Here is a 13,326-nt window from a genome sequence, read left to right on the forward strand (position 1 = left end):
TGAACGCACACCTGTGGCTTCCAGCCAAACAATAGACAGGCATATGAGTTGAACATTTACCTGAGGTAGATACACTCCTTGGAGAGAACAAGCATGAGAGAAAGAAGGGCTGCTTATGCACTGGGAGACAGCTCAGGAGGTAGGAGTGCATGGAGGGATGGACACAGGGAAGAGGTATCTATCGGGAGGAAGTGGGAGGGGAGATTTTGCATTGTGGTAAATTGTGGTCAATATTATGAGACAAAGTGTATGTGAACTGCTGTATGGAAAGTGTATTTGCTCTCTAAATTTTCACCCAAATCACAATAAAAAGAGGAAAAAAACAGCACATGACTAAAATGACAGCAACAAATTCATATTTGCTGGTAATTACATATCTGGCAAAGAACTTATCTCTAAGATTGATGGAAAATTCCAATGCCTCAACACCAAAGGAATTAACAATCCAATTGAAAAATGGGCAGAAGACATGAATAGACACTTCACCAAGGAGAACATTCAGGTGGTCAGCTAATACATGAAGAGATGCTCACAATCATTGGCCATCAGAGAGATGTAAATCAAAACAACAAGATATTCCATCTCACCCCAGCACTGATGGCAAGGTTCAATGAGACAAAAAATAACAAATGCTGATGGGAATGTGGAGAGATTGGGACCCTCATATACTGCTTGTGTGACTGTGAAGTAACACAACCACTGTGGAAAGCAATATGGCTGTTCCTTAGAAAGTTGGAATTGGAGATACCATTTGACCCAGCAATCCCATTACTAGGTATATATCCTAGAGAGGTGAGAGCCAGGATAGGAACAGATACATGCACACTCATGTTCATCACAGCACTATTTACAATAGCAAAATGATGGAAACAACTTACGTGCCCATCAGTGGAAGAGTGCATGACCAAACTATGCTAGACACATACTGGAATGTTATGCAGCACTAAAGAATAATGTTGTTGTTGTTGTTGTTGTTATGTGCCATCAAGTCAGCCCTGACTCATGTAGAGTCTGCAGAACACCACATAATATGGACGAACTTGGAGGACATTATTCTCAGTGAAATAAGTCAACCACAGAAGGACAAATATAGTATTAGTTCGTTGTTGTGGAGGGTCAGGGAAAGGTTTATATATAGAGGAAAACTTTCTTTGTTGGTTGCCAGAGGTGGGAGGGGAAGGAAGGGATCACTGCAAAAAAAAATGCATTGACCCATGTCACTTTAGTTTTGTGTATTTCACTGTACATAAATTATATTTCAATAAAATACATTAAAAAAGCAAAAAATATTAAAAATAAGTTTTATTTATAGATAAAATAAAATATTTTTGTGTATAACTTATTTGTACATAATTAGGATTTTTCCTTAAAATAACCAGCATGTTCACTTGTTATAAAATTGACTTCAGTTAGTCACTGTTGTCCTTTTGGTTTCTTCCTTCAAGGTGTTTTCTCCATTCAGACTGGTTCCAGAGAAAATGACACTGATTCCAACTAACATGATGCAGGTGATCTTAAAGGCATAAAAATGAGAGTCTCCCTTTTTCCTCATCCTTCCTGTATCCCCTCCCAACACACATACATACCCTTTTTCCTGTGAGCCTCCTCTTGTCTAATCCCAGCCAAATACAACAGAATCTGATTGTAAGGAAACTTAATATTTTCTCTGATCCATGATGTACATGATATAAAGTAAGTCTTGGAATCTTGTGAGTCATTTGCAGCACTTCCATTTCTTGTGCATTTGAACTGATGTGGGATATGCAGGTCAGGAAATAGGGGAAGATGTAGATGTCAGATTGCTTGGATAAACTGTTGGGAAAATAGATGTGACTTCTCCCCAGGCTCCAGGCATTCACTGATACGTTTAAATTTCAGGTGATGTCTGAAGGTGGTCCCCAGCCCCAATCTATCATTCACTTCTCCATCAGTAATCAGACCGTGGCTGTTATTAATAGGAGGGGGCAAGTGACAGGGAAGGTGGTTGGCACAGCTGTAGTCCATGGCACCATCCAGACAGTAAATGAAGATACTGGCAAAGTCATTGTATTTTCCCAGGTATGAGTTCTTTGCTCTATTGTGCTTTTGCTCTTCCTTCTAAAAACTATATTGGGAGATTGGATGAGGGGATGATTAAATAGGTGTCAGAAGCCTACAAAAGTCATTTTAGTCCCCCTCATCTGGCATTCTTCTGACATGGAAATTATGTAATCTTTAGTGAAAAACCCACAAAGTATTAGGCATTGTTGTAAGATATAGTGCCTGTCCTTAAGGAATTCTTTGAAGGAAAATAACACGAACAACGTATCTATGGTGTAAGGTTTTTTTGTTGAATGCCAAAAACAAACTAGTTATAAGCATCTCTGTCCACCCTACAGACACTCTATCTTAGCCTAAGCTAGCTCTCCACCCTATTGAGCAGGATGAAGTGCAGATTGAAGTTGTTCAGCTAAGGGCTGTTAGGATCCTTGCAGCTACAACGCGACTCATCACAGCTACCAAGGTCAGTATGAGGACTGTCTTCTGGGTTCATTATTCTCATAAGACTAGCTGGGTGGGCTATTTAGACTAATACCCCTTTTCCTTTTCAGATGCCAGTTTATGTCATGGGAGTGACCAGTACTCAGACCCCTTTCTCCTTCAGCATTGCCAAACCTGGGCTCACTTTCCACTGGTCCATGAGCAAACGAGATGTATTGGATCTAGTGCCCAGGCATTCAGAAGTATGAATTTATCTGTTTATTATATTACCTTAGGGCTTTTGATACTAGATTTATTTTAGTCCCTCATAATTCTTAGACTGACAGACTTTCTAAACTACACATTATTGCTTATCTCCTTTTCATATTTATATATATATAGAGAGAGAGAGAGAACTGTGGAACTATATAGTTCATATATACATATATATATGAACTATGGAAACCTGCAAATCATATGAAGAACCCACATTTGAGTACTAGATAATACCATATGTCTTAGGCTGGATTCTCTAAAGAAGCAAAACTAGTGAAACTTACATATGTGCATATATATATAGAGAGAAGGAGATTTATCTCAAGGAAATGGCTCACACAGTTGTAGAGGCTGGCAAGTCCCAAGTCTATGGGTCAGACATCAGGCTGGAAGCTTCTCCTGACTCATGTAGCTGCATGAACCCAAGATTGGGACATCAGATGGCAAGCCGCAGGTCAGATGGCAAGCTGCTGGCTCATAGGCAGTAGAAGCTGACAAATCCAAGGTTGGCAGATAAGATGGCAGGCTGCTGGCTCACAGGCTGTGGAGGCTAACAAATCCCAAGATCAGTAGGCAGTATGGCAGGCTGCTGACTCAGGTACAAAGAGCCAGAGATCAGATGATGATGAGCCAGATGCAGGATCCAGATCAAGCAAAAAGCCAGAGGGCTTTGCCAGAACATCCATATTATTATTAGAAGCAGGCCACACTTCTGAGGAAACTCCCTTTCAACTGATTGGCTGCCTATAGCTGATCTCATCTTGGAGGTTATCTCATCATGAAGGATGACTACATCAAAACTGCCAAACCATTAGGAATCATAGCCTAGCCAAGTTGACACATAACCTTAACCATCACACTATATGTTTGTGAATATACTTTGCTGGAAAGAATTCTCAAAAGCAATCTTTCCTTTAATATAGCTGCTTTTGTGTGTGAATAGGTGAAAGTTATATGAATAGCACATTTTGAAGATAAAGTATATATGCATAGACTTTAAATATGTCATGTAATTTTTTAACATGTTCAGGCACATTTAATTATATTAATGATTATGTTTGTGCTGCATGATGGGCAGTTGACATTACAGTAAGAAAGGTAGATGCTACTATAAACCTTATCTAGCTTAGTGTTGTTACCTGATCATGAACGTGATGTAACCCACCCAGGGTGGTCTGGGGACAGTGGTAACCATCTACATATGGGCTTTACCTTAGGAAGAAGGTAAATAATGAGCCAAGATACCCACTAGATCACAGCTCAGTACCCAAGAGAACAAAGCATTAGATTTACACCTTGGGCGAAAACAAGAGTTACAGGAACTAGAATTAGGAGGATAGTTCTGGAGTCAGTTACAAAACAAAGAGGGTAAATCTAGAAAAGGCAAAGATCTGTTTGAAATCCTTCTCAAAAAAATCTTAAGAAACTAATGGTTGGGTCTTCATAGCCTGTTTATACTTGGAATTGAGGAGAGATAGAACTATACTTAGTTTGGTACAGTTCTGCAGAGGGATTTGGCTTTTTTGGGTTATAAAGCAAATAAAGGTCATGTGAAAGGAAGGGATGGCCTAGGCCTTAGCTTCTGTTCTACTTCCATCTTCCTTCAACTTCCTTAACTAAAGCATATCTCTCTATATCAGATTTACAGCCATACAAACATTTCTTTTTCTGCCTCATATCCAACATAGCTGAATTGGATGATGAAATGAGCAATAGAAAGGTCTCTATGACCCACAGGGTGGATTTCCTACACTGTGGAAATACTACCATCTAGAGATTCACTAAGGAGCCCTGGTGGCGCAATGGTTAAGTGCTTAGCTGCTAACCTAAAGATTGAAAGTTCAAACCCACCAGTGGCTCCATGGGAGAAAGATGTGACAGTCTGTTTCCATAAAGATTATAGCCTTGGACACCCTATAAGAGAGTTCTACTCTGTCCTATAGGGTCGCTATTAGTAAGAATCAACTCAACAGCCATGAGTTTGGTTTAGAGATTCATTTGGATTAAACAACTTATAAACTACTCATTCTCTAGCATAAAACATTTTTCCAGACAATTGATTGAGATCTGCACAAAGAAAATGGGAGTTTTTATATGGGGGAGGAGGGAAGGATGATTTTGAAATTTGGGGCTCTGTGTGAATCAAGAGAGCTGGGAGAAAGGTCTTGAGAGCTCCTCAAGAATGCAGGGGGACAGGAAATGAAACAAATACCAAAAAGGTAAACATTTTGCCTTACTGTTGGCCCTACCTTCCCTATTACCAGAAATTTGTCAAGTTCTAAGCCTCCTTATCTAGTCTAGACTGGAAACATGAGTGAAGTAAGTGGAAAGATGGTCAACCAGCTTTAACATACTCCTAAAATAAGAGCTTTCCATTCGTATTCTCTTCTTCACCACCACCCAGATTCTCAAAAATATATTATTGCCCTTAAGAAAATTAGACAAGATTGCTGATGGGAGCAATAGGCAGAGGGGGACAAGGATGGGAAGGAGACTTATTCCTCTTTGTAACAAAATAATAATAATAATTTTACACACACACACACATAAATATATGTGGGAGTTCTGGTGGTGTAGTGCCTAAGGCACTTGACTACTAACTAGGAGGCTGGCGGTTCAAACCCACCAGCCACTCCTCAGAAGGAAGGTTGGTCACTCTACTTCCATAGTGGTACTGCCTCGGAAACCCAAGGAGGGGTCGCTATGAGTTGAATCTGACTCAACGGCACATAACAACAACAACAAATATATATATATATGGCCCCACTTCTCTCACATCTTAAAATCTATTGTCTGAACTTACTGTAAAAATCACATACATCATTTTCATTCTTCTATCAATGGATTGACTTCAAAATAACATAAAATCTAGGGAAGTTTGCCAGACTTAGTTGAATCTTGCAAATAGAGGTTCAAACTTTAGAGGCAACTATGCTGCTAGGATTATGAAAATAAGTAAGTATGAAAATACTCTCTTGTACTCTAGTTCTAGATAGCTATTTCCAACATACATTTTCCTCATTGTTACAACAAAGAAGGAAGAACACAGTATTTACTCATGGATATTTCTTAATCCATCCCCTTATTGTCTAGGTTTTTCTCCAGCTTCCAGTAGAAAATAACTTTGCCATGGTTGTCCACACAAAAGCAGCTGGTCGGACCAGTATCAAAGTCACTGTTCGCTGTATGAACAGTTCCTCTGGGCAGTTTGAGGGGAATTTGTTGGAACTATCTGATGAAGTTCAGATACTGGTAAGTTCCCAAACCAAATCTTGCTTCTTTTATATCAAGAAGAAGAAAGTTATATTCTGTTATCATTCACAAAGAACTTTATTTGGATAGAAATAGAGAAAAATTGATGGAATGATCCCCAGAACAAGTTTTAGTTCCTAAATCTTTGTCATTCCTGCTAACTTCTTCTATATAAATATTGACATTAGAAACTGTAGCTCGTGCTACAACTCCCCCATATTATGAACACTGTAATAGGATTAAAAGAAATTAATTTCTGAGCTGGTCTGTCTAACATAGATTTCATGATGTAGTGCATTTAGCTATATTCATGGGTAGAATGAAATATAATCCTACTTCTGATGGAGTAGTGGGTAAGGCATCTGGCTGCCAACCACAAGGTCAGTGGTTCAAACCCACCAGCAGCTCCATGGCAGGAAAATAAGGCAGTCTACTTCCATAAAGATTTACAGCCTCGGAATCCCAATGTGGTTCACTATGAGTCAGAATCAACTCAATGGCAGTGGGTTTTTGGTTTTGGTCTGGTAAGGTATAATAATATGAATAGTTTCTCTAGTAGTTCTCAGTATAAAAGCTAAATCTCCCCATTTTGTTTTTAGAATTAAAAAGAAAAGTTATCGTTTGTGGAACAAATAACTTTCTCTTCCTTTAAATTTAGGACTGATTTTTTCTTTTCTTTTTTCTTTTTCTTCTTTATTTTGACATTGCTTCTCTGATTCAGCGTGAGGTATAAGAAGAAGCACTTTACTCGGAAGTGGAAGACCTGTATAATATCTGTGCTAATTTAATATTATAGATTATTTGTTCTCAAATCTCTTTTCAGATTCTTAGGTTGTTGTTAAGTGCCATCAAGTTGGTTTCGACTCAGTACAACAGAAAGAAATATTGCCCATTCCTGCGCCATCCTCACAATCATTGCCATACTGTGTCACAATCACTGTGTCAATCCATCTCATTGAAAGTTTTCCCCTTCTTCTACTTTACTAGCATGATAACCTTCTCCAGGGACTGGTGTCTTCTGACAACATGACCAAAGTATAAGAGATAAAGTCTGGCTACTCTCCCTTCTAAGGAGCACTCCAGCTATACTTCCTCTAAGACAGATCTGTTTATTCTTCTAGTGGTCCATGGTACATTCAATATTCTTCTCTAACACCACAGTTCAAATGCATCAATTCTTCTGGAGTCTTCCTTATTCATTATCCAGCTTTCACATGCATATGAGGTGATTGAAAATACCATGGTGTATAGGGTTGACAGTGTTTCTACTTGCATATTTATATGTTCTATTAAACTATCCAGGTGTATAGTAGAGCTGACAGGGGACAAGGCTGTGGTAGCTTCTTTGCCACAGCCAGCTACATTGAGGGAGTGAGTAGTCAGATCTATGGACTTGGGACCATGGTCGCAGGGGACAACAAGCTCAATTAGCATAACACTACTACACATACTACACAAAAACATTGTACATCATGCTTTGGTGAATAGCGACTAGGGTCTTAAAACTTGCAGGCGGCCATCTAGATGCAACGATGGGTCTCTTCTTGTCCAGAGCAAAGAAGAATGAAGAAAACCAAAGACACATGGAAACAATTAGTCCAAGGGACTAGTAGACCATGTGATCCTCAGCCTATATGACCATGAGACCAGAAGAACTAGATGGTGCCCAGCTACCACTGTCAACCACTCAGAGGTAGATCAGTGCAGGAAATCCTAGATAGAGTAGAAGAACAATGTGGAACAAAACTCAAAATCATTAAAAAAATAAAAAAGACCAGGTTTGCTGGTCTTATAGATTAAGCCTGGTGAAACCCCTGGACTATGGCCTTTAGTTACCCTTCAGGTCTGAAAGTGAACTCACTCCTGTGGCTTCCAGCCAAACAATAGACAAGCATATGGGGTGAACATTTACATCAGGTAGATACACTCCTTGGAGTGATCAATCATGGAAGAACAGAAGGACAGTGTTTGCACAGGTAGATAGCTTGGGGGGCAAGAGTGCCTGGGAGGGAAGGACACAGGGAACAGGTAACTAGAGGGAGCAAGTGGGAAGAGAGCTATTATACTATTGGGAATTGCAGTAAGTTTCATGAAACAGAATGTGTATGAACTGCTGTATGGAAAATGAATTTGCTCTGTAAACTTTCACCCAAATCACAATTAAAAAAAAAAAAAAGTGGCTTGGATCAGGCACACCTTAGTCTTCAAAGTGACATCTTTGGGAGGACTTTTGGTAAGATGGCAGAATAGGCAGAGACAAAGAAAAACCAGTTGACACAGATACAGAAGATAATCCTGGAGCCCTGAGCTTTGAAAGAAAGGATGCAGAAGTAGATTAAACACCAACTAGAGAAGAACCTGAATGAAAACAGTGAATAAGGAGACAAACGAAACTGTGGACTATCAGCTATCCTGACAGCATGGACTGTTTGAATATTTCCAAGTGGTGTTAAGACCTGATAATTAATCTAAATATCAGCCCTGCTGACCAAAGCCTACATGGACGACAGCACTAGTGGCTGATGACTAAAAAGGAAAACAGCAAAGAAGGAGACAAACTGAGCTGCGGACATTTGGCTGTGAGGAGGGTGCAGCCATTTAGAATGTTTACAGACAACAGCCATTTTGGATATTTAAAGTGACAGCATTCTTGTTCAGATTCCAGGAACCTAAGAAAAGGTTCCTCTTGCCAAGGACAGCAGGGACATACAGAAGACAGATGACTGGAAAGGAGACAAGTGGTGAGTGCATAAGTGCTACCAACTAGCAAATAGAAGAGCCCAGTACCCTGCTTACTCAGATACATCCAAACAAAACAAAGAAAGGAATGTGTGAATCATTCCAAAATACAATCACCAATTAAATACAAACACAAAAATGTCACAATGTCTCAGAGACAACAGACCATCAAAGTCCACACAGAGAAGCAAAATAAAGCAGTAGAAACAAGGGACCAGAATACAGACACAGAACATATCCCTGAAGAAGCAGCAGCATTGGAACTCCCTGATAAAGAATTCAAAAGAATTATATTTAGGTACCTTCAGTGGATTGAGAGACAGATCAAGGAAAACACTGATGAAATGGAGAAAAACACAGACAAAACCCTAGAACAATTTCAGAAGACAGTACAAGAACAAAATGACAAAATAAATGAAAAATTAGAAATTATACAAAATTTACATATAGAAATCCAGAAAATTAATACCAAATTTTCAGAAATAGATACCACATTGAATGGGGAAAAGAGTAGAACTGAATCAATGGAAGAAAGAGTTGATGAGATTGAAGACAAATACCTCAATAATTCTTTGGAAAGGGATCAATCAGAAAAAAAGATCAAAACAAAGTGAAGAAAGCCTAAGGTTCATGTGGAATACCATCAGGAGGAACAACCTACATATAATCAGAATTCCAGAACAGGAAGAGACAAATAAGAACACAGAGAAAATTGTCAAAGATTTGTTAGAAGTGAATTTCCCTGATATGATGAAAGATGAGAATATATACATTCAACAAGTCCAACAAACCCCAAACAGGATAGACCTTAAAAGAAAATCACCAACACATATCATCATCAAACTCACAAAAACCAAAGACAAAGAAAGAATCTTGAAAGCACCATGGAAAAATGAAAAAAAAAGTTACCTACAAAGGGCAACCAATAAGACTAAACTCTGATTTCTTGGCAGAAACCATGCAGGCGAGAAGGCAATAGAATATTATATATAAAACCCTGAAAGAAAAAAATTCCAACCAAGAATTATATACCCAGCAAAACTGTCCCACAAATATGATGGTGAAATTAGGAGATTTCCCAATAAGCAGATATTAAGAAAATTTGTTAAAACTAGACCAACCTTACAAGAGTTGCTAAAGGGAATTCTTTGCACAGAGAACCAACAACAGCAAATGACAACCAACTGTTAACAAACATGAAGACATATCCCAGAAACCAACCCAGTTATGGAAGTATCCAAAGTAAATAAGCCTACAAGATTGTAAACAGGGAACTAGAAACATCAATTGGGAAATGAGAACAACTGCAAACCAAAAAGAGGGAAAAAATAGTGTAGTTACAGTACTTCTAAATGGTGAGGAAGTCAAGAAAATTGCAAGATAGAACAGACTGTTCTAAACTTAGGAAGAAAATTATAAATCACAGGGTGACCTCAAAGAAAAATAATAAACCTTCACATTAAAATAAAAAAGAAGATAGGCACAAATATTTAGCAAATACTAAAACAATAGCGATGAAGTAAGTGATAACATGATTCATAAACAAAACAAGATCAGCACAGAAAATTATATGGAACAAAGAAATCTGCAACACCATGAAAAAGTATATAACAAAATGACAGCAACAAATTCATACTTGTCGATAATTACACTGAATGCCAGTGGATTAAATGCACCACTAAAGATATGGAGAGTTGCAGACTGGATAAGAAAACATAACCCATGAATATGCTGTCTACAGGAGACACACCTTAGAGACAAAGACAAAAATAGACTAAAAATCAAAAGTTGGAGAAAGATATTTCAAGCAAATGGCAACCATAAAAGAGCAGGAGTGGCAATATTAATTTCTGATAAAATTGACTTTATGACAAAAACCACCATAAGAGACTAGGAAGGTCATCATAGAATGATTAAAGGATCAATTGAACAAGAGGACATAACCTAATAGTAAATATAATAAAATATAAATAATAAATAGCTAGCACCCAATGAAAGATCCCCAAAATACACAAATCAGACTTTAACAGAATTGAAAAGACAAATAAATGACTCCACAGTCATAGAAGGAGACTTTAATATACGACTTTAAATCAAAGATGGAACAACTGGAAAACAATTCAGCAAAGACCCAGAAGAACTAAACAATACCATCCACCAACTTGACCTTATAGACATCTACAGAGCACTTCACCCAATAAAGCACAATGTATATTCTTTTCCAGTGCACATGGAACATTCTCCAGGATAGACCATATGCTAGGCCACAAAGCAAGCCTTAATAAATTTAAAAACATTGAAATACTGCAAAGCATCTTCTCAGATCACAGTGCTATAAAATTAGAAATCAACAATAGGAAGCTCAATGGAAAAAGAGCAAATACATGGAAACTGAATAACACCCTCCTTAAAAATGACTGGATAATAGAAGAAATAAAAAATGAGATGAAAAAATTCCTTGAATCAAATGAGAATGAAAACACAATATACCAAAATCTTTGGGACACACTACAGCAGTGATCAGAGGCCAATTTATAGCAATAAATGTACACATCAAAAAGAAGAAAGAGCTGGAATAAATACCTTAATCCAACATCTCCAACAATTAGAAAAAGATCAGGAAAAAAAAGCCTATAATCACCAGAAGATAATAAATAATAAAGATATGAGCAGAAATTAATGAAACAGAAAATAGAGAAAGTCAACAAGACTAGAAGTTGGTTTTTTGAAAAGATTAATAAAATTGATAAACCACTGGCAAATTTAACAAAGGAAGAAAATACAAATAACACAAATAAGAAATGAATTGGGTGACGACATCACAACAAAAATTAGAAGGATAATATCAGGATACTATGAAGAACTATACTCCAACAAATTAAAAAATCTAGAAGAAATGCAAGATTTCTAGAAACAAACTACTTACCTAAACTAACACAAACTGACATCAAAAATTTGAACAGACATCGCAGCACTATTTACAATAGCAAAATGATGGAAACAACCTGCGTGCCCATCAGCGGAAGAGTGGATAACCAAACTATGGTACATACACATACTGGAATGCTATACAGCACTAAAGAATAATGTAGAGTCTGCAAAACACCACATAATATGTATAAACTTGGAGGACATTATGCTGAGTGAAATAAGTCAATCACAGAAGGACAAATGTAGTATTTGTTGTTGTGGAGGGTGAAGGAAAGGCTTATATATGGAGGGAAACTTTGTTGGTTGCCAGGAGTGGGAAGGGAGGGGAGGGAACCCTGCAAAAAAAAAAAAAAAAAAGCATTGACCCATGTCACTTTAGTTTTGTGTATTTTTTCACTGTCCATAAATTATATTTCAATAAAATGCATTAAAAAATTTTTGAACAGACTCTTAACAAAAGAAGAAATTGAACAGGTCATAAAAAATATTACCAAAAAATAAAACCTGGCCCAGACTGTTTGACTGAAGAATTCTACTGAACGTCCAGAGAAGAACTGACACCAATCCTACTCTAACTATTCCAGAATGTAGAGAAGGATGGAATCCTCTCAAATTCACTAAAAAGGAAAACTACAGACTAATATCCCTTATGAATATGGATGCAAAAATCTTCAACAATATACTAGTCAATAGACTCCAACAACATATCAAAAAAATAATACATTATGACCAAGTGGGTTTCATATCAGGTATGCACAGATGGTTCAACATTAGAAAAACAATCAACATCATCCATCACATAAAGAAGACAAAGGAAAAGAACCACATGATCATATCAATCAACAAAGAAAAGGCATTTGATAAAATCCAAAATCCATTCCTGATAAAAAAAAACTCTCAGCAAAATAGGAGTAGAAGGGAAATTCCTCAAAATAATAAAGGGCATATATGCAAAAACAACAGCCAACATTATTCTCAATGGAGAGAGATTGAAACCATTCCCCTTTGCAAGCAGGAACCATACAAGATTGCCCTCTATCACCACTTATATTCAACATTGTATTGAAAGTCCTAGTCAAGGCAATAAGGCAAGAAAAGGAAATTAAAGGCATCCAAATTGGTAAGGAAGAGGTCAAACTATCCCTATTTGCTGATGAGATGATCCTATACATAGAAAACCCAAGAGACTCAGCAAAAAAAAAAAAAAAGCTACTGAAACTAATTGAGAGATTTATCATAGTGGCAGGATATAAGATAAACATACAAAAATCAGCTGAATTCCTCTACACCAGCAAAGAGCTTGCTGAAAAGACAATAAGGAAGTCAATACCATTTATTATATCTACCAAAAAAATAAAACACTTGGGAATAAATCTCACTAGGGGCACAAAATACCTGTACAAAGAAAACTACAAATCACTACTTCAGGAAACCATGAGAGATCTGCATAAAGGGAAGAACATACCATGCTCATGGATAGGAAGATTGAACACTGTGAAAATGTCAGTTCTACCCAAATACCAGAAAGATGTTTACTTGTGCTTTATTGGCATTTGATTGTGTGGATCATGACAAATTATGGATAACATTGAGAAGAATGGGAATTCCCGAACACTTGATTGTACTCATGAGGAACCTGTACTTTGACCAGGACGCTGTCATTCGAAC

General features: G+C 37.5%; 1 protein-coding gene across 1 annotated transcript in view; it reads left to right on the plus strand.

The window, feature by feature from the left end:
• The window catches only part of NUP210L (nucleoporin 210 like), a 289,674-nt gene that overhangs the window by 181,558 nt on the left and 94,790 nt on the right, over positions 1 to 13,326 (plus strand). The window contains exons 24-28 of the mRNA XM_007948554.2: positions 1,446 to 1,508; positions 1,879 to 2,058; positions 2,423 to 2,503; positions 2,592 to 2,723; positions 5,830 to 5,988. Of these exons, the coding sequence (XP_007946745.1) occupies positions 1,446 to 1,508; positions 1,879 to 2,058; positions 2,423 to 2,503; positions 2,592 to 2,723; positions 5,830 to 5,988 (615 nt within the window). The remainder of the gene's footprint in view (positions 1 to 1,445; positions 1,509 to 1,878; positions 2,059 to 2,422; positions 2,504 to 2,591; positions 2,724 to 5,829; positions 5,989 to 13,326) is intronic.

This window comes from Orycteropus afer, unplaced genomic scaffold (assembly GCF_000298275.1).
Source record: "Orycteropus afer afer isolate SDZICR_OR568_19922 unplaced genomic scaffold, OryAfe1.0 scaffold00217, whole genome shotgun sequence".
Taxonomy (NCBI): Eukaryota; Metazoa; Chordata; class Mammalia; order Tubulidentata; family Orycteropodidae; genus Orycteropus; species Orycteropus afer.